This window comes from Paroedura picta, chromosome 5 (genome assembly GCF_049243985.1).
Source record: "Paroedura picta isolate Pp20150507F chromosome 5, Ppicta_v3.0, whole genome shotgun sequence".
In the NCBI taxonomy this organism is placed as follows: Eukaryota; Metazoa; Chordata; class Lepidosauria; order Squamata; family Gekkonidae; genus Paroedura; species Paroedura picta.
The window spans coordinates 50,148,861-50,170,704 of NC_135373.1; the positions used below are offsets into that span (position 1 = coordinate 50,148,861).

A 21,844-nucleotide genomic window follows, 5' to 3' on the forward strand; every position below is an offset into this window, starting at 1 on the left:
TTCTTACTTATGATTGAAAGGAAAACCATACATCTAACATCTAATTCTTATCTGCCCATAATGCAATGTCTGACAAATATTCCAGAAGTAGTGCTGAATTCAAACAGGAGAATATGGAAGGGTGTTTTCTGTCCCTCATTCAGACAAGCCCCATCTTTTGGGCAAGTTTTGAACCCCTTTTCAAAACGATGGGAGCTTCAGATGGGTTTCTTGACACATATGTGATGATATGCACATTTAAAGTAAATCAGTGTTGATGAACAGCATCTACATTCAGAGGCACCCAAGAAAAGAGCTCTGCTGAATCAAAGCAGTGGCCCATCTAGTCCAGCTTCTTGTTTCATACAGTGGCCAAATAGTTACTATGGAGGGTCAACAACACGGCATAAAGATTAAGGCTTCCCCTCATGTCACCCCATGACATTGCTGTTCAGAGGCTTACTGACTCTGAATGTGCAGGTTCCCTTTAGTCACTATGGGTAGTAGCCACTGATAGACCAACTCCCATGAACCTGTCTCATCCCCTTTTAAAGCCATCTATGCCATCACTATACCTTTTGGCAATGAATTCCATACTTTATCACTTCCTGAGTAAAGAAGTACAGATGTGTACTCAGATGCAGATGTCTTTCACCTGCACTGCATTCCTCTCCATGGAATGTGCATTTGGAAACTTGCAGCAAAAAATGAACTTCTCAACAATTTGCTACACTATTACCTTCAAATGCCTCCCATGCCATAACTTCAAACAAAAATCACACATCTTTCAACGTTAACACATGTCTATAAATCATGTCTAGTTACTGTCTAAACAATGACATCAGAATTTATATGTTACAAATGGTGAGAAGGGTTGGGTGAATTTTAATACCAGGGCAAGACATTGCCTCTCAGCCAAAAGTGGTTTTTATTTATTTATGAGGATGAGGATAATTGAGACAGGAATTGTGACACACTTTATACACCAAAGAAAATGTAACAGCCTTCTGGATCTAAGGCCCTGTCTGCTAAACGGCCCTTTGGACTTCTGTTTCCTGAACAGCAGACTCCCAGATCACATGGCAAACTTCTTTGGAAACTGAGAACACCTTCTCAATAAGTTTTTCATATGAATCACACATGTGCTGTTTGAAGGAAAAATGCATCAAGGAAATTGGGCAAACCCAGCATAATCATTATGCTGGGTTTGCCCAATTTCCTCGACACACCTGAAGCAGCTTTCTGTTGTAGACCAATAAATATTTTTTGGGGGGGCAGGGGGGCACTGTGGTTTCCCACAGTGAAGTAATACTTGCCACATTACATTTTTAACACAGAGAAAAACACTATTGAAAGGGCAGGTTCACACTATTAATTTCTCCACAAAATCATGTATCTTACTGAATTAAGCTGCGCTTTTTTCATGGTTCATGGAAGCATTTGAGATTTACAAAGGGGCTTGTACAGCCTGATGTGATACAATTTAATGGGACTTGGTTTAGAGTTATATTGTCAGACTCCTAGAGGAAATTTCTTCCAATAGAACAAATAAGAATGTGTGGATTTCTCCAACTGCATCCTAAGTAGGATTCATTCCACACTTTCTCTTGGGGTTTTGCTCTGATTTTCTTCTATGGAACTTTGAGGAGCAGAATACAAAGTGTCAAGGGGAAAGCTCCTTCTCATTTCCCTTTTTTGTGTGGAGACCACAGAGAAGTTGGAAAATGTTTACGTCCATTGACCTTTGTAACTTTCACATCTGGGGTTCCTGGGAAAATGCACCTATACTGCAAGCTCGGAAGAGGAGCAATAACAGAAGCCCCTTCCAATATTTATTTATTTATTTTTATTTATATTTATATATCGCTGCTCTCCAAAGTCTCACGGTAGTTTACAGAAATTCATAAAAACAATAAAATCCCATAAAAACGCATTAAACCATAATTAAAACACAATATCGTGATGGCAGATAATAACCCACTCCCCCCTCCCCCCCATCCAGCAAGGTCTATTACTCTCTATCTGGGAGCGAGGGACTTAGTTGGTTTCGGCTAGAGATCCACAGCTGACAGTGCCGGGAGTTTCCCTGGCCCCAACCATATGCCTGGCGGAAGAGCTCCGTCTTGCAGGCCCTGCGGAAGGCTGACAAATCCCGCAGGGCCCGCAGGCTCATTGCCCCTTATTTGCTGGAAAATTTCAAAACCCAAACCGTATGATTTTCAACACATAAAGGGCTAATTTTGGATTCCTTTTATTTCTATACTATATAAAAGCACAACCATGCATTTTAGTATCATAAGGAGAAGAAATAGAAACTTCTTCAAAATTAGCCCTTTGGTTGCCAAAACCTTTTTCAAAATGACAAATATGCTGTCGAGTACATAAAGGGGAAATGCTGAAGGGTTGCTCTTGATTGCCTTTTTTACTTCTCACACTAGACAGACAGTCTTTCCTGGGATCCTTGGATCTCAGGGTTACAGACATGTGCACTGGGGGGACTTTAAAGCAAAAGCAATAACAGCCTGTCCATCATAGGCAATTGCTTGGAAGACCCTGAGGGGGCCCAAGACCAGTATTTACACAGGGTGAGACATATGTCACTACTCCAGAAGAGGAAGAGAAACTTTAATAAACAACTATGAAAGCTAGTGATGCCATCCTGTCTGCTGCAGGAACATACAATATTCAGAAAAAAGGTACATGGTATATCCTTCTGAGTACCATACTGTTTCAGTATCGAGATGGAACATCCTCCATGGATGCTCATGGAACACAAGCACAGAAAGGAGATGGTTTATGTTGAATCACACACAGATCAATGTCAGTACTGTCAATACTGAGCAGCAACAGCTCTCCAGTTTCAGGTAGAGGTCTTTCACATGACCTACCACCCAGTCCTTTCAGCTGGAGATGCTGGGTATTGAACCTGGGACCTCCTACATGCAAAACAGATACTCTACTACTGAGCCGTAGCCCTTCACAATCTTCTAGCCCCCCACCCCAACTTCTTTCTACATGCAAGGAATTTTATTATGTGGAGAGCATTCAAATATAATCTTTCCACCTGCATTCTGAAGTGGTTACTCAAGACTTGCTTTCTCTAAATGGGCAGGCTGGCTCAGATATCTTGCATCTCAGTGCTACCATTTTAGCCAATTACTGCTACTCCAGTAAGCAGGCTGATGTTGTATCAACTTTTGATACTGTCGGAATAAACAAGGAATTTGCAGTCCACCCATGTAAAGGCCAGTCAGTTCTTCTTTGCCATCATATGACTTCCAGTGAGGCAGCACACTTACTGTTCCTGGCCTTGGATAAGGCACCCTTCCTTGGTAGGGGACCCACTGATAGTTAGGCCCATCTCGGTGAGCATATGGACCCAGGAACACTCGCCTCACATCTGTCATGCTGAACATGCACACTGCTGATCCTTTGAAGATGTTGCTAGGAACAGAAACAGAAGATACGAAGGATGAAAGATGACAGTTTCCACATTAGGTATTAATTGTGGCACCACAGATACCTTTTTGACATTCTTTGTTTTTGCTGTACGACAAAACTCTCACAAGCACTGATACACTTAACAAATCCCAAAAGGTCTCTGAAGATGAGGTTAATTATATTATATATTATTTACTTTCCTTTTCCTTTTCCTGACACAATAGTTTTTGCCTCCTAGGCCAATCCAGTACGGAGAGGCACAGAGAGAATCAGCTACATGCTGTGTTTGTAAGGCATGCAAGGAACAGACCTTTGAAGGGGTCTGGAGCTGCTTGTGCAGTTTGTAAATTACCTCATATGATCACAATCACAACATTGATCTAGCTGGAGGAAAAGCAAAGGGGAACAACTTTACAGCCAGCTGAAAATTGTGGATGAAAACAAGGTCTACATTCAGGATGCCAGAAACAATAAAGACTCTTCACATCCTAATATATTGCAACTAATATGCAGAAAATCACACACATTCTTTCCAGCTGTGTGGCCAGAGCCTTCAGGGTGATTATGCACCTAGCTCATAAGGAAAGGCCAATTCCTTAAGCCATGGCATCTACTGGTTTCTAGGGGTTCAGAGGTCAAAAAAATGCCTCTCTTTTAAAATGACCATCTTAACAAAGAAAACTTTTTAACACAGCCAGTCCCCACAAACATCCCTAAAATTAAAGATATATTCTGTACCTGGAGGTTGTAAACACTCCATAGATCACTGGATTTTTAGGGTCTTTTGAGTTCATTAGAAACACGTCCTCTGTCAATAGAAAAACAACCTAGTCAGTTCCATAATGAGCATGCAGCTGGACGAAGGGTTATTTTGCACTCCCCAATGATTTTGGTCACTTACGGAGCTCGTCAAAGTGTGTATCAATGCCATTGGGCCCTGGAACAGAACACATGAGGCGGGCCTTGAGAAATGTTGTCCACTTGTTGACAAGACTTCTGTGGCCACCATAGTCATTCTAGAAAAAGGACATTGCATTGCAGATTAAAGAAGGAGAAGCTCAAACTAGGTCAGGCTAGTGAACTGTGAACTACTGTTCCCACCCTGCACAGATTCCCCAGCAAAAGAGTCAGGGAGGAGCTGTGGGAACCTGAATTGACTTATAGTGGGGGCAGCGCCATGGTGCAGAACTAGGGTTGCCATACGCCTACTGAGGGTGGGAGTTCTCTCTTGCCTGCCAGCATTCCAGCAGAATAAAATGAAAATGTTGTCAGTGATAGTGTGAAGCCACTTCTAGGAATCACCAAAAACACAATTGTTTTACTGCATTCATATCTGAATTGTCAATCCTACCAGCAACAGGAATGGAAGCTGAAGCCAAATAGTATGGCCCTCCCTGACAGCACCATTTTAGTTATTACTGTCTCTGCCTCCTGCCAACAACTACTGTCCTCTGAAGTGTCTAGCAGCCAGAAGTGGAAGACAATGGATGGCAGAAGGAGAGAGTATAGTTGGCAAGAAGGTGAAGTCTGCAACACAATTACAAACAGAACAAGTGCAGACTCAGTGAAGCTATACTGGCACTTCTGGTTCCCACTTGAACATGGATTCACAAACATAAAACAGGAAGGAACTGCAAGGATCATCTAGTCCACACCCTGAACAATTCAGGAAATTCATAGCTACCTTCCCCACTCTACTGACCTAGTGACTCTTGCTCTTTGCCCAGAAGAATGCAAAACAACAACAACAACCCCTGAAGGATTCGTGGGCCAATCTGGCTTGGAGGAAAATTCCCTTCTGACCAAAAAGTGGCAATCAGCATTACCCTGGACATATAAGAAAGGGCCACAAGAGCCAAGCATTGGCTCATCCTTTCCTGTCCTCCCACTCACAATCTGCCTAAATTCATAGTGAGTCATACAATCCCATACTGCTGCCAGATAGCCTCTGCTTAAAATCTCCAAAGGAAAGTCCTCTGTCTCCCGAGGAAGCCTGTTCCATCTCTCTAACTGTTAGGAAGTTCTTTCTATGTTTAGCTGCAAACTCTTTTGATTTAATTTCAACTCATTGGTTTTGGTCCAGCCTTCAGGGGCAACAGAAAACTTTTCCATTCTGTCTCCTATATGCATTTGTATACATCATTTCTTCAAATATGTATTTTTATGCATCATTTCAGTAATATTTCTGCTTTGCACATTACCACATTTCCACTGGGAACTACCATGTCAATAAATCTATGAATCTTTGTGCAAAACTCTTACAGGGATAGAGGCAGAGGAGGAGGACTAATGATGTGCTCCAGACAATCAGCTAGTTGCTTTCATCATACTTTGTCTCTGGAGTAGGCAAGCACTGGCAACCAGCGGGTATATTTGGGAGTACGGAAGTGACATGAAAGTGACATCACAGCCCTCTATGAATCTCTATGGCTTTTACCATAGAGATTGGCAAATACCTAGAGTGTAGTGACATCATTTTTGGATGCAAGCCAGAAGTACCATTAAGAAGAAAGGGATTTGTTTTTTCCCCTCTCCCAGTGATGTAACTGGATGCATTATGAGGTCAAAAATTTAGAATTGGGCTTCTAAAGGAATGGTATAACACTGCTCTAGACCACTGCTTTCTGCTCCTTGAGTAAAGAGTCCTGACAGAGCCTGGAGCCCAAGGATGAAAGATTTCCTACTGAATTCAGTGCGGTCACAATGATTCCCAAGTGCCTTTCTTGCTCAATCAATTGACACCTGATTTTCTGCTGAGCTCCTGAAGGCAGAGATGGCAATGACCTTTGGAATACAACTTAGTCAAACACAAAAACTTTTAAACCCATTAAATTAACCAGGGGAGACAGAAGCACAGCCTTGATTCACACCCACTGCTGGCCCTGAGTAGTGGCCTACAGTAGGCTTCTCCTCCCTTAGACCGTTTATGCACTGGGAACTTCACTGCCCCAGCTCCTGTGCAGGAGCACAAATCAGGGGCGGACGACATGGACCAGGCCTAGTGCTCCCCCATGTGGGTGCAGGAAGAGGTGGGACAACCTGCCACGACTAAAACTCCAGCCTGCAGGCTGGCATGAAACCTCCAGTGCATAAACGGTCATAGTGTGGTGATTCTAGTTCCTCTTTGCTGGTGTCAATGCTGGTTTACATGAACACATAAAGCTACCTTATACTGAATCAGACTTTTGATTAATCAAGGGCAGTCTTGTCTATTCAGACTGGCAGTAGCTCTCTCTCGAGTCTCAGAAATCTTTTATATCACCTACCACCTGATCCTTGCTGGAAATTGTATTTGGGATAGGCTGCATGCAAAGCAGATGCTCTACTACTAAGTGACCCAGCCCAAATTTTCTTAGGGTCTTACTTTCTTTTTCTGGTTCAGCCCCAATGTACTACCTTCCTTCCCAAACCTGATATAGCAACAGCAATCTTCAGGTGCCCTGAAAAATGCACTCAAATGCCATGATCCCCCTATATCCCAGATTTTAAAATTCAAGAACTGAGTACTGGAAAGTGGAAGGAAAACCCACTGATCAGGGAGGCCTGACAGTTGATGCAGTTTTGTGACAACTTGACAGGAAGGGAGTGGGTCAGTGGGGTGGGGAAGAGATTTGTCCTTTCTCCCCTACCAGTGATATATGGCTGTATAACAAGGCTGAGAAATCAGAAACTGGGCTTCTAAAAAAAAGGATCTTTTCTAGACAAAGCAATAATTTGGCTGGTTAATTCCAAGTACAAATCAAGGCAGATGGAATTTCACCATCACCCATCAATTCCCATCCAAAGCCTCCATTTTACCTTACATATTTGTCCTATTCGGGAATGGGTGGCTTTCCCAGAATGTTCCCCATCAATTGCATTTTCACGGAAGAAGAAATAGATCTTGTCATCTTCTGGGTTGTCACTTTCTGGGATCAGATGTGTGCTAATAAACCGTGGATCTGAAAAGAAAATAAGTTATAATGGGAGGATTAGAGCAAAGGAAAGAAGTGAATGGCTGTAGAAATATGCTCTGGATTCCAATTTTATTGTCCAAGTGTAGAGTAGCAGTTACAGTGCTGGAGACCAGATGCAAAACCCATCTCTGCCATGAAACTCCCTTGGGCCAGTCAGGATATGGGAATGTTCGGCTTGGAGGAGAAAAGGTTGAGAGGGGACATGATTGCTCTCTTTATTTGAAAGGCTGTTAATTAGAGGAGGGCAGGGAGCGGTTCCTGTTGGCAGCCGAGGTCAGAACTCACAATAAGGGTTTACATTATGAGTGGAAAGATACCAGCTGGATAGTAGAATTTTTCCCCTCAGTAAGAGTACTTCAACAGTGCAATTGGTTGCCTAGGGAGGTAGTAAGCTCACCCTTACTCGCAGTCTTTAAGCAGCAGCTGGCTGAAGTCAGAGATGCTTGACTGATCCTGCACTGAGCAAAGGATTGGACTAGGTGGCCTGCACGGCCCCTTCCAACACAACAATTCTATTAGCCCGCCCAACCCCCACAGAGTTGCTGCAGTGAGGATAAGGCAAAACAGAGAAGAACAAAGTCTGTTACACCAAACTCCTTGGAGGAATTTACCAAATAAAATTTTAAAAGTACAAAACCAATAAATTATGCTAATCTAAAGCTGCCTTCTCCTGAAGCTGACCGATTTTCTCTGTGCTGATTGCAGCAGACCCTCTTACGAGGCAAACAGCCTTCCCTGCCTCATTACCTTAGTTGGTTCTCTCTGACCGTTTATGCACTGGGAACTTCACTGCCCCACCCCCCTATCAGGAGCACAAATGGGGGGCGGATGAGGTACATCAGGCCAAATGCTCCCCCATGTGGGTGCAGGAAGAGGTGGGGCAACCTGCCACGACTAAAACCCCAGCCTGCAGCCCGGCATGAAACCTCCAGTGCATAATCGGTCTCTGTCTAGCCATGACTGGCAGCACTTCTTTAAACTCTTTTCCAGCCTGGCCACTACCTGAGATCCTTTTAGCAAGAGATCCTGAGTCAGAGACTTGCATAGGCAAAGGGTGTGTTCTACCCTGCCAAATGTCCCTTGCTCTTTCATGGGAATTAATATTATCAGCCCCTAAAGAACAATGAACATGTTCAATGCTTCTTGTGAATTTGAGGGAGATTTCAAAACCATGTTCTGTTTCTTGCACTGATTTTGCACAGAATGACAGATTTACTTGAATTCTGTTTTTACCAAGCCCTCCCCATGACCCCATCCTTTCAACATGTTTCAGGGTGGTTAGTCTTGAATTTAGAAACAAACAGCCTAGCAAAAGATAGATTCAAGTGGGTAGCCATGTTGGTCTGAAGCAGCACAACAAAACAAAATCAGAGTCCAGTGGCACCTTTAAGACCCACAAAGATTTATTCAAGATGTGAGCTTTTGAGTACAAGAACTCTTCCTAGCAAAACAAAATACTTCTTCATACAATGTGTAGTTAGAACTTCTTGAATATGTCCCAAGAAGTGGTGGTGGCATGAAGTGGTATGATTGATTGCTAAAAATATCAGATGGATTAATTAAAGATGGATGTACCAACAGATAATAAGCATGATAGACTAGATGTGGGAGACCAACACAACAAGGGAAGTGCTAACACAAATGGATGGCAGAAAACTGCGCATTTCTACCTGGTCCCCCTTGACAATACTGCTGTAAAATTGTGTAAGCATGCTTTCTATGTTACACAACTAAAATAATTATTAAAGTATATTCCAAATAGTACATATTTCCAAATAGTACATAAGCATGCTTTCTATGTTATGAACTATTTGGAAATATGTACTATTTGGAATATACTTTAATAATTATTTTAGTATGGATTTTGATGTAGCTGTTGTATATTTTGTTTTGTAGGTTACTACTATAACCACAGGAGAAATTTTGAGTGAGAATACTTTGAATTTTTGTAAGAACTGAGGAGTTTATTGTTTTACATTTCTAAATGACTTTTTACTGTAACAATTGTAATGCCCTGTATACTTTCCATGAAGGAATCACTGATGAAGTACTGAAGAACGAAAACATTTGTTTACTGGTCTGCGTTTTTATGATTTATTAAAAGAATTAGAGAAGACAATAATTCATCAGTTTCTTTCATTTTGTTTTGATTGCTAAAATATCAGTTGGATTAAAATGCTTCCAATTAGATCTGCCACATCTTGGAAGACACGAATCTGGCCAAGGGTCAAGGGCAGAGCTCATTGGAATAACACGTACAGAGCTGAGGGTCACAGGGTGGAGTGGACGGCTCAAGGGGCAGCCGAGAGAAAATATGAATTAATCTTAGATGCACAGACTTCCTTCTGCTTATATTTCCCACATGTATCCCACCTCCCAGTTTAATAAAATACAGTCAAAGGATGGAAAGGCAAGCAGAAAATACAACTGACAGCTACAGTGTTTAGAGAAATGGCTTCCGAGGCACAAAAAGCATGGGATGAAAATGAAAGTCAAAACTGACTGCAAGTCTGGTTCTACACAGACCTTAAAGGCACAATACAACACTTTCTTTGCCTCAAGGGACCCTAAGAATTTAAAAATGAGCAAGGGGGAATCTTCTCTTTGATTTCCTCAGTTATATGAAAAACCTGGTTACACGTCAGACTCAGCTATGGGGGGAAGGACCAGTTCTGCCAATGGAAAACCAGCCAGTTGGCAATGCCATTAGTTCTGGATAGTCTATATATGTTCCTTGTTTCCAAAACGTTCAAGATGTTCTGCCCCCTAGTTAAAACCATATATTTTAAATTAGGAAGAAATGTTTCCATGTCAGTTTGCAGCCATCTGCACTGCAATCATTTTGTTTCTGTTTTCTGAGTCATTACTGTATTCACTTCAATAAATGGCCAACAGAGAAGGATTGGTATAGAAAAAGGCAGTGATGAACCATTTTAAGCTTGCATTTCACATGGAGCCACTTTATTAGGGTTTCCAGGAGCTGTTGACATTTATGATGAGACTTCTCAAATGCTGAACTGGAAAACCTTTTCACCTGAAATGCAACAGAGGCCTGAATCCTGCAGATCCTTTAGAATAGTGCAGGGGGTTTCCTCCCCAGCAGAAAGACTCTTTGAACAGCAAGAAGGCACCTCTACTGGCACGACGGACCCATGGGATCAAGACTACAGTTTTAATGTTCTCCTGATTTCTGTGTTCTGTTCAAACATAGCTCAAAATCATCACCAAAAAAGGAAACATTTGCCTGCTCCATAAATCTGCTTGTTAAAAGATATACACTAGGAAGAAAAAGTATATGTGTTTTTGAGAAAAAGAGTTTAGAGAGATTTACTGGGAGATATATTAGTTAAATGAAGAATGGCTTAATAATCTAAAGAGCATTATGTGTGGGTTTTTTTAGTAGATTCATTCTGAAAGCATGTTTGAAAAAAATGTCACATGCAATTTATTTTATAGATAGATATAATAACTACTGCATTTATTCAAATGAAAGACTAGGTCCCCCCGGTGCTATTTTAAAAAAGGAGATTATCTTTGATCTATATATAAATCACAGTATGTCCAAAAATAAAAAATCTTATTTGCATAGAACATTTGAGGGGGGCAAGTGGTGCATCCTATATAGGGATGCACATGGACCAGCACATGGACCAAAATCCATGCCAAATTTGGTCTGGTTCAGGGAGTGCTCTCTGTTGGAGCACATTTCCCCCAAACATTCCTTGAATTTTGGGCATGGACTGGCCCAAAGAAACTGAAACATCTCCCAGAACACTTGGTGTCAGAGAGGCAAACTCCCAGGCAACGATGGAGGTGGAATTCTCTCCAGCCTCCAAAGCAGGACAAGCACTGCTGGATGCCATAGAGCACTCTTATTCTGATCAATGGGAGCTGAAAACTCTACAAAGGACAGGCCTTTGTTGGGGTTTTGCAGTGAATGGGCAAGGATCAGCAAAGTGTATGATTGTGTGAGCAAATTTAGCAGCACATGGAAGATCAGAGGAAGGGAGGGGGATTGCTTTGCTGTTTATTCTGGGGTATTTACTGTGGATCCAAGTGTATTCCCCCTCCCTCTATGGTTGATATAACATGTGGCATGAGGCTGCACCCTTGGCACGTGGATGGGATGATGGCCATTTCTTCCAGGCAGAGTGGGGCTTGCGTCACAGCCAATCCAACCAACATTTACCTCACAAGCAAATACCAACTGACATCTGCCTCATCATAACAACACAGTCGCCTCATGAACCAATCAAGAAGAAGAAGAAGAAGAGTTGGTTCTTATATGCCGCTTTTCCCTACCCGAAGGAGGCTCAAAGCGGCTTACAGTCGCCTTCCCATTCCTCCCCCCACAACAGACACCCTGTGGGGTGGGTGAGGCTGAGAGAGCACTGATATCACTGCCCGGTCAGAACAGTTTTATCAGTGCCGTGGCGAGCCCAAGGTCACCCAGCTGGTTGCATGTGGGGGAGCGCAGAATCGAACCTGGCATGCCAGATTACAAGTCCGCACTCCTAACCACTACACCAAACATCTATCTTATAGCACACAACACGTATCTTGTGGAACATCCACCTCAGCAAACATCCACATCTTCTCTTCAGGCCTCTTGCTGTGCAAGCAAGTCACTGTTTAACTATCCGTTTCTATTGCACAATAATCCCTCACCTGTACAGTTCCACTGACAGAGTTGAAATATCCAGAAATTTCTTTCATGTAAGAGTGGATGGTGACTGGGGGATCTTTGTGTTTGAGACTGAATGGGGAGAGGGCTTACTTTTAGGCTTTCTCTCTTTCCTTGTGTTGTCTTGCTGGAGTGTCTTCCAAGCTACTGTGGGATGATTTTGGGGACCACAAATCAAAACTCTGAGGATGCTTGTCTTGCTGTGACGCTTGGCTTTCTGTACTTGAGGGGTAGCCCTGTCAGCTTCACATCTTTTTCCACTTATTTTCGGAGTAGTAGAACTCACCCTGCTAGATGAGGGCACTCTCTAAGGTCAGACCTAGTGAGTTACCATAGTCTATGTCCCTCTTTATACTGGCTGCAAGCTGGAGCCTGGGGGTGGGACTGGGAGGGCATATGATGAACATGGCATACTGGGGATTCTGGGTGGGGGGGGACTTTTCTTTATTCCAGGCATGGACATATTGAGAGCTTTCACTTGTTCCACCATCAACATGTTTGCAGGGCATGGCCAGGCTGGCCAACCTCCCAATCTGACAACTAATTGGAAAATTTGGAATATCTTCCTTTGAATCAGGCATTGTTAATTCCTCAGGCAATCATAGAACCATAGAGTTGGAAGGGGTCATACAGGCCTTCCCCTTTAGTCACACCACTGCCAAAGTGAGTGCTGCCAAAGTGAGTGCTGACCCTTTCCAGGCATTTTGGTGGTATGTGGGCCCAGGCTTTCAGCCAGCTCATTTCAGTTTTTCGCCGACTCTTTCCCATTCAACGCTGATTAGACTCTGTTCTGGGCTGTCACCTTGCATAGGTACATGGCCACTGACCAGACCACCCTATTTCGATTTTAACCCCCTGTTGGTGCTGGGTGGACTTATTTATTTATTTATATTTATATTTATATACCGCCCTCCCTGAAGGCTCAGGGCGGTTTACATAAAACATCTAAACAATACATGAAACAATCCATAGCATATAAATAATTGTAATAATATAGTATTAATAACTGATAATTATAACATTGCAACAATGCAAACAACAGTGCAATTGTGCAAACAGGTCCTGAGTGCGTTAATGGAGTTCTGGGATGGAGGTAGCAGGGGCCCTTCCGACATTGTAGGTTATGCCTGGCAGAAGAGCTCCTTTTTGCAGGCCCTGCGGAACAGCTCCGTTATGGCCCTGATCTCCTCTGGGAGCTCATTCCACCAGATGGGGGCCAGGACAGAGAATGCTCTGGCCCTGGTAGAGGCCAGTTCATAGGACTGGTACAGGCTTGTGGCTGGCATGTTTTGAACCCAGCGAAGCTCTGAAAATTAGATTGTTATTGGCAATTTAAATTGGATTCTTCATCATATTATACTGAATTATTATACTGATCATCCCATGCCTTGCAAACATCAACAGGGTCCCTGCCCCCCTCTCCCTCTCCCCAGAAATCCATAAAGACTCCTGGACCTGTTGTATTATTATTGTTTAATGTTATACGGTTGGTTACTCTGTTATTACCAGTTAATAATATTAATGTTATAATTAGTTATATGTAATGTTTCCTTTATAGTTTTCAGTTCTATGTAAACCGCCCTGATCCTTTGGGGAGGGCGGTATATAAATGTGAATAAATGAATAAAATAAATAAATAATAAAATATTGCATTATTTTTATAACTTGAACCTGCCTTGACCAGGAGTTTGCAACTTCAGGCCTGCAACAGCGAGTTCCTTTGATCAAAAGATGCTGAAATACACCTCTCCCCTCCCCTGTAATCTCCTGAAATTGCAACTAATCTAAAGACTACAGTGATCAGTTCTCCTGGACAAAATGGCAGCTTTCAAGGGTGGACTTTGTGGTATTATAACACACTGAAGTCCCTCTCTTTCACAAACCCTGCCCTTCCTAGGCTCCACCACTAAATCTCCAGGAATTTTCCAGCCTTGAGACGGCAACCCTATCATCTGACAGAATAGGGGATTTGTATGGATCTGGGTGGGAGGGAAAGAAGAGAAAAATAAAATACTTTGGGATTAAAGAGCTGACAAATCTATTCTCCAGCAGTCTCAAATAACATGTGCTCAAGTATGTTAAATATAACAAACTTCAAAAAACCATGACTAAAACATAATTAAGCTTGATCAAAGAGGGATAAAGCCACAGTGGTAAAGGCTGTCAGTGTTAACAATGCTTAGAACTGTCTCTGATCTCCATGCCAAGCCTAAAAATAAAACTTGGTTTACAACATAAGAGAAGCAATTTTGTTTTGTTAAATTAAGACATTCTTTCAGTGCCCATTTCTCAGTTCCCTCAACAATAAGATTTCTCCTCCCCCTGTAAATCAATTAATACTTTTTGCTAACTCTTTGGGATGCCTTTCTTCCATTAACTTTTCTGCAGCATTTCTGCTGGCAACAATTCTCAAAGGTATGTGATTTGAGTGACACCATCATGGAGGTGTCCTTTGTATTCCCCAGCCTTTCTTAAGTAATGCAAACAGGTTTTGCTGGTCTCAATATTTCAAGTTTAGAGAATGCTATAGGGATTTTAAAAATTCAACCTTCTTTAGTCTGTATTTTCAATAACTATAATGAAATAACAGGAAAATGTATAGTTTTACTGCAGTTTTATTTATTGATTTGATTTATAGCCCACCCCTTTCTAGTCACAGTCTCAGGATGGTTTCCAGCATATACAACCAGGCACACATTGTAGCCCACTGTGTACCTTGCAGTTATGTGTAAGATTTCCTTGGAAGAAACAATACTGTGTTTCTACATCATACCCCCACAAGCTGATTGATTGTTTGCTCACTGTAATTATGCAGAATACATTTATTTATTTATGTTTGTATTTCTATACCGCTGCTCTCCAAAAGTCTCCCGGCGGTTCAAAAAAGTAGATAAAATACAATAAAACCCCCAGTCAGATGGTGACATATTCCTATTACAAGCTCTAATCTCCCACTCCCCTGGCCCCAGTTCAGCCCATGGATCAAAGTTCTCTCTCACTGGGACCGAGGGACCAGATCTAATCACACACTGGAGGATTCCCCGATGAAACACCGAGACCCTGCCCTGGCCTCAACCATACACCTGGCAGAAGAGCTCTGGCTTGCAGGCCCTGCAGAAAGCTGACAACTCTGACATGGCCCTTAGATCTTCTGGGAGCTCATTCCACCAGCTTGGGGCCAGGACCGAAAAGGCCCTGGCCCTGGTCAAGGCTAGGAAGATGTCTTGGGGGCCCAGGACAACTAGTGAGTTCATACCCGCATGATGGATGTAACAGATTTGGAGAAAATCCTTGAAAGAAAAAATAACAAAATTCACCTTTATAGATTATGGATATCCTGTCCCAGAGCCAGATTCTATCTCCATTTACATTCATTACTATTGATCAGTACTGTTGCAAACATCACAGTTTCTACAGGTTCCTTGCCACTGCCCTTCTGAATGTGATACAGCTCCTAGGGTTCCCTGGGAGGTTATATGATGCAGCTCTTTATTATGCCTCCTATGCTTAGATAGATCTTGAATATCATACTTACTCAAGGTCACCCTTCTTTCTTGCAGAATCTATATTCTGCATCCTTGAACGATAGATGATACACTCCTCCACACCCTGAGCAGGAATATTATGGAAGGTGCATTTCCTGAGTTCTGTTGATCCTTTGCCTGCTTGTGATATGTAATGAAGCAGTCTCACTGGCCAATGCCTTTTCTTGAGCTATTGCAAAATCAATTTTGGCTCAGACAAGAGTCATTACTAAAGTGCTTCATCATAAGTCCCCCACACTAGATAATCCCTCAGCATGTCCTCTACTCTAAGAAACCCCTGAAGTCACAGTGTAAAGAGAAGTGTCATAGTTCTGCTATGTAAGCAACAATGCCTACAGATAGCAGTTGGTATTCTTTTGTGAAATTTCATTCTCTCTACAATTACTCACAGTGTTGGTGAGAAATGGGCCTTCAATAACCCCATGTTCATTAAATGAATTAGTGTTAGGAGAAGCAGATGCAATGAGTGATCATTATAGCAAACATCTCAGCCCCACATACAATGAGGTGAACAAATCACTTCTGTTCAGGGTTGTCTTATTTACTTCAAAGAAAAAGGGTAAGTCTCTTTGGGTATCAGTCCTAGGAAGCAGGTTTGTTAACATCAAACTCTTCAATATTTCCAAGAGCATCCATTTTGTGCTCAAATTCTAAGTCTGGTTCAGCCTGCTACCAGCAGCAGCACTTCAGAACACACAGTTGTATTCAGTTCTCAGCAGTCAATTGTCATCGAGTATAACTAGTTTATTCACTCCAAAACACTCAACAACAGAGAAGAGGAATTTCTACCAACTTCAACATCTCCTCCATAGCTACAGTGGCTGAAGAGGTCCAAACAACCCCAACTAAAACACACAATTCCCTTCTGATGGGAAATTAACATGGAACAACAGATGACACAGTACTGTGCCCACAGCCTTCATGGTGGCTATGTCCCAGTGTGGCACCATGATTCAAGGGTGGTTAGATGTGAAGACACAAAGAGCTGGATCTAGGGTGATCAGTCTCCCAACCCCAGCAGTAGCCTGGCATTAGCGTAGCCATCCTCCATGTGGAGCCTGACAGAGAGCAGCTCCCCTGGAAAAAAATGGCTGCTTTGAAGGGTGGACTCTATGGCATTGTACATACTGAGGTCCCTCCCCACCCCAAACTCTCCAGGGCCCCCTCCCAAAATCTCCAGGTGTTTTCCAACCCAGAGCAGGCAACCCTTCCCACCATATCTAAACTCAAAATTAGGTTAGAGAATTAATATCAGATTGGGCACATGTTGCCAAAGGCTGGGCTTCAAAGCATTCTGGTTACTAAAGAGATGTTTCAGACATCTGGCGTCTCCTTTCTTTTCCCCTCTTTGAAAAATCTAGTTTTACTTAATAACAACAACAACAACAACACATTTTTATGTGTATCCCAACTATCCGCATTGCTTAGGGCAGGTAACAGCATTCAAATGGCATAGAAAACTTAAAAGATTAAAAGATTAGAGAAGACCACCCAGACGTCTTTTGTAAAGTTATTAACTCCAGGTCATCGCTGGAATTCTCATGAAATTACAATTGATCTCCAGACTACCTAGATTATTTCCTCTGGAGGAAGTGGCAGCGGGGGAGGACAGACTCTGTCTATGGCATCAGATCCCTACTGATCTCCCATTCCTATCCAAACTCTGCCCTCCCCTATTACCACCCTTAAATTTCCAGGAATTGTCCAATATGTAGCTGCCAACCCCTTTGACAATTTTGTAGTGTTGGATTTATTTACAAATACATAAGCAGAGGCCAGATGGAAGCAAAGAATCAAGGCAGCAAATCAGCTACCCCACATCAGAACTCCAGAAGAAGATCCTGGACAGTCAAGGAATTCCAGACAGTTCTCAGTGTCTGTCTTTTCCATGCTCTGTCTCTTACAGCAGTGGTCCCCAACCTTTATTAGGCTGGGGACCGGCAGGGCATTGGGCAGCGCCCGCAGGGACCGCGCGGGCCACGCCCACGAGCCGCGCCCGGCCGCGCCCGCGGATCGGGCCGCACCCGGCCGCGCCCGCGAGCCGCGCCCGGCCGCACCCGCGGATCGGGCCGCGCCCGGCCGCGCCCCCGGGCCGCACCCGTGGGCCGCGCGGGCGCGGCCCGGCCCTGATTCCCTCTCCCCGCCCTCTCGCAGTAAGAAGCTTCCCGGGCCGCAAGCTTGCGGCCTGGGAAGTTTTTTACTGCGGGGGGGGGGCGGGGAGAGGGAGCCGCGGCCCGGCGCCGGGCCGTGGCCCGCAGGTTGGGGACCACTGTCTTACAGAATGCCAATCTACTGTTTTCATATATAAATCCTTCTGTCTTCTCCACTTAGCTGGGTGTTGGGTCACCTCTTTCCAGCCCTTGGACAGAGCAATTGTTTGTTAACTGAGGCTGACTGAAGAGATACCTCCAGTCTTTAAGAAACAATACCATTCCTTTGCTTGTGTGCTTTGGCTGTCACCAGGCAAGCCATTTTAGACCTATTCATTATGGCCAGACTACAAACTCACAATATTAGGAATGTTGGGAATGATATCAAATCGTTGCTACTCCATATGTGTTAACTGCATCAAGTTTCTTCTGACTAGTGGCAACGGCAGTGTCCCTTCTCCACTTACATGGAGTGCCTTCCACTCTATATCTACAACTTTTATTCAGATTGTGGGTTATAAGTAGGTCAGGATGTCCCACTTGCCACCCTTGTCTCTCTTAAAATCCATAGTCTTGATCATTTCACACCTCAGCTCCTTTCTCTCACTCCCAGAGACATCCCCAGACAGAGTAGCCCAGCACCCTTTTATAATTTGATCTCACTCACAGGGAGCTACCAGGGTTGGGGTTCCAAAACTATTTCAGTCGCTTGCTGCCACCATTCATTTGTATCCCCAAATGTATCCCCTAATACAGCTTGAAGTATTAGATGGGGTGTGTGCGCGTTTATTTCCCTTAGACACGTAGCCCACGGGGTTAATCAAAACAAGACAGCTTTTATTTATGATATATGAACAAAACACTGAGGAAAGTAAAGGACAAATGGCAATGCTTCAGTTCCATTAAACCTTTGAACTGAGTTCCTATTCCTGCAACTGAAACCCTTTTGTGATAATTTGACTATTTTCAGCCCACTCTAAGCAGCTGTTCTGCACAGTTCAGCATTGTCAGGAATCCGCCTCTTTTTTTCCCTTCACCTCCATCCCTAAACTCTCCTGGATGAACTGGCAACAAGCAAAATGTTGACTGGATGTTGTATTTTAGCATTGCGGCAGCTGGGCTTATATGTTCAGGCTGGTCAAATGAGGCATACCTGAGGTACAAAGCTCTGGGGTGATAAAGCTGTTGATGGATGACCACTGGGGGTAAGAGAGGTGGTGGATTAGTCAAAATGTATTCAGAGCTTTTTTTCAGCACCATGCCCAAGGGGGACACCCTGATGTTAGAGATTAGTAGAGAGTCAAAAGGGCCTGTCACCCGCTCAGCTGTGCACTCCTTAGTGACATTGCCTGCAGTGACCTCTGGCAGGTCAGGTTTCAGGTTAGTACAGTCATTGGGACCCATAAATGGAATCCAACCTCCCCCTCCAACCCTCCCTCAGGTCACTTGCAGCAACCTTTTTGGAGTACCATGCAAGAAGGGCAACAGGACCTTAAAGAGAACTGGGGTTTGTGCCAAGCAGTCAACAAAAGCCACTGGTCCATTAGAATGACTTTGCATTGCTGGTGGTACAGTGCCACTGGCCCGCAATCTTCCTTCCTTTTTAATGCTGGAAGATTGGGTGCTCCCAAAAGACTGCTGTGATGTCTCCCCATGGGGGGAAAATTGCCAAGGATGTAGGTCAAAATTGGCATTACAATAGTACCTGCCCTGGTTATACTACCAACATACCTGCCAAAAGGAATTTGGTGTGAAGCTGGGCCTGTAACAGGCTGTCTTGTGCCTGAGAAGATGCAATTTGTCATCTAACATGTCCTAGGTCAACTCAGATTACGAAGCCATCTTGTGAAAAGGTTCAACATACTTGATGGTAGGGCTATCCCTAGCTAGCATCTGAGGTCAAAGGACATTTGCTAAGTGGCTTGACAAATGTCAGTCTCATTCCAGGTAAGCAGATTGTACATGTACAGTTGTACTTTGACAAGAAGTTCTGAAAAGAGTGTTCAGCACTCACTCCCCTTACCAGAAACTTTCCTGTTGGTTTAGGGGCCAGCCCTGACAACCTCACTCTTTGGCCTCAAGAGTGTGAATGCATCAACATATTAACCATCTAAAATCCACCCTGGTGATACAGTTGTTTTTGATGGTTCTATATGAGCAAAGTCTATATGAGCAAAATAAGATACTCTAGCAAAATCATAGCACTTGGCAGAAGAAGAGTTAAGGAAACTGCAGTTTCAAGTCAATTAGTTGCTTCAATGTCAATAGACATCAAAGTATTACATTTGAGAGTTAGTAGTATTTCATTCATGCTCTGGAAGATATTAACCTGTTGTAACTCAAGCACCCAGAGAAAGCTCTCTCTCTCTCTCTCTTAGCACAAGCCAATGGTTGTGTCATGATCATTGGAAGTGGAGGACTTCAGAGATGTCCCTTTGTTCAAAGCACACCAGTGTTTCATAGGGGACAATGAATTTAGCAAGGCTAAAATAGATCACTTCCTGTATCCTTCTGTCTCCTTGGCTGCTGCCCTTTGTTTACCCAGAATACTACTCAGGGGTTCCTTTCTCCTGGCTAACTCCTTTTATCCCTAACTACAAAGATGAGATGTACTTTTTGCAGTCTCTTTCCATGTTAGTTTAGACAACTACTTACATATTTTCATTGAACAGGAAACACAACTAAAAATGCTCATGGGTTTTGGAGATTCAATGAGTCATCACAACTATCAGATATTTAGTGACCTATGAAATAATTTGTTGTTCTTTGTCACGTAGCAACTTTCCAATTTCCATCTTGCTAATCCAACATGTCACTTCAGATTTTATTAACTAATGGCCATTCTTTAATCTCAATGTCCAAAATTTCAGGAAATGCATATTTAGGAACTGATGACATAAGGAATGTGAAAGGAACGATATTTTGTGAATGTGAAAGGAAGCTTACTCTGTGAGTTCAGGAAGTTGCTAGCAATTATATCCCCCAAACACTTGTTATCCTTTAGGTTGGCTGCCCAAACTAAGCAATTCCAGCTCTCCTTTTTACAGCGTTGTTCTTCATTCTAGCAATAGCTTTATATTTATACTTTCTATTCAGGAAGCCAAACAAATGTATCCTCATCACTCTGTAGTCAAAATACCCCATGCATATATTGCACTTCCCCTTGACTGATCTACAAGCAGCATCAAACCAGTCCTCCTTCCTAGTTCTACTGAGCAGATCTGCAGCATGTGCACAGATTGCATAAAGTGGAGTTTCGATAACTAGCTAGAAAGAACTGTTTATGTTTTTTATCCACTACAGAATTCCTTCACAACAAAGGACTTCAATCTCTTTTCTACAGCAACAAACCTTGTGCGGACTTTCTTCCATAAGTAGCATTCCCTTCCACAGCAAAAACTAGACTCCAGGGCAGAGTTTGCACTTTCTTTGTTTATTCCATTGTCAATCCTGTTGAATTCAGATCGATTTGAACTCGGGTCTTCCTCTTCCCACCCCTCCCCATTGAAACAGGAAAGTGTTCTGTATGTAGTTAGGGTAGTTCAGAATGGGGGGAAGCCAAGCCTCATTCTTTCTTTTCTTGGAGGGGGAGAGGATCAAAGAAGGCAAAGAAGGGAGAAAAAAATCCAAGACCGTCAGAAGTTGAGAGAAATTAGGGGTTCTCCTTTAAGGCAAGCTTGTCACATGGCCACCTTTGGCCAATCAGGGTGTCTCTACCACGGAGGTTCAAAACAGCCTGCTTTCTCTAATCTGAATCTTGAAATATTGAGCAATAAAAGCACTCTAAGATATCGCACAATAAAGGTAGGGTCACTACGGATCAATCCTTCTTGCTTCAGAAGGAAAATTTAAAATGCCCCAAATCAAAACGGAAATTGCATTCTGTGTAGACAGCAGGGACTGAATCGACCTGGGATTGGAATAAAAGCTCCATGCAGTTTACAGCCAGGCTAACAATGGTGATGCTGAACATGTTTTTTCAGTTCGTTCCAGAAGAAGGGAAATGCCCCTTGTGTGTTATGGACAATTGCCATGCCTGCATGCACCATTCCCCCTCACAAAAAGGACAGGAAGGCTTTTCACAAATGA

General features: G+C 43.1%; 1 protein-coding gene across 2 annotated transcripts in view; it reads right to left on the reverse strand.

Moving 5' to 3' along the window:
* SEMA3A (semaphorin 3A) overlaps nt 1–21,844 on the reverse strand; it is a 206,490-nt gene that overhangs the window by 40,749 nt on the left and 143,897 nt on the right. For both annotated transcript variants that reach the window (XM_077337860.1, XM_077337861.1), the window contains 4 exons: nt 7,219–7,361; nt 4,322–4,436; nt 4,159–4,228; nt 3,279–3,423 (listed from right to left, as the gene is read on the reverse strand). In XM_077337860.1, coding sequence (XP_077193975.1) covers nt 3,279–3,423; nt 4,159–4,228; nt 4,322–4,436; nt 7,219–7,361 — 473 coding nt within the window. The remainder of the gene's footprint in view (nt 1–3,278; nt 3,424–4,158; nt 4,229–4,321; nt 4,437–7,218; nt 7,362–21,844) is intronic.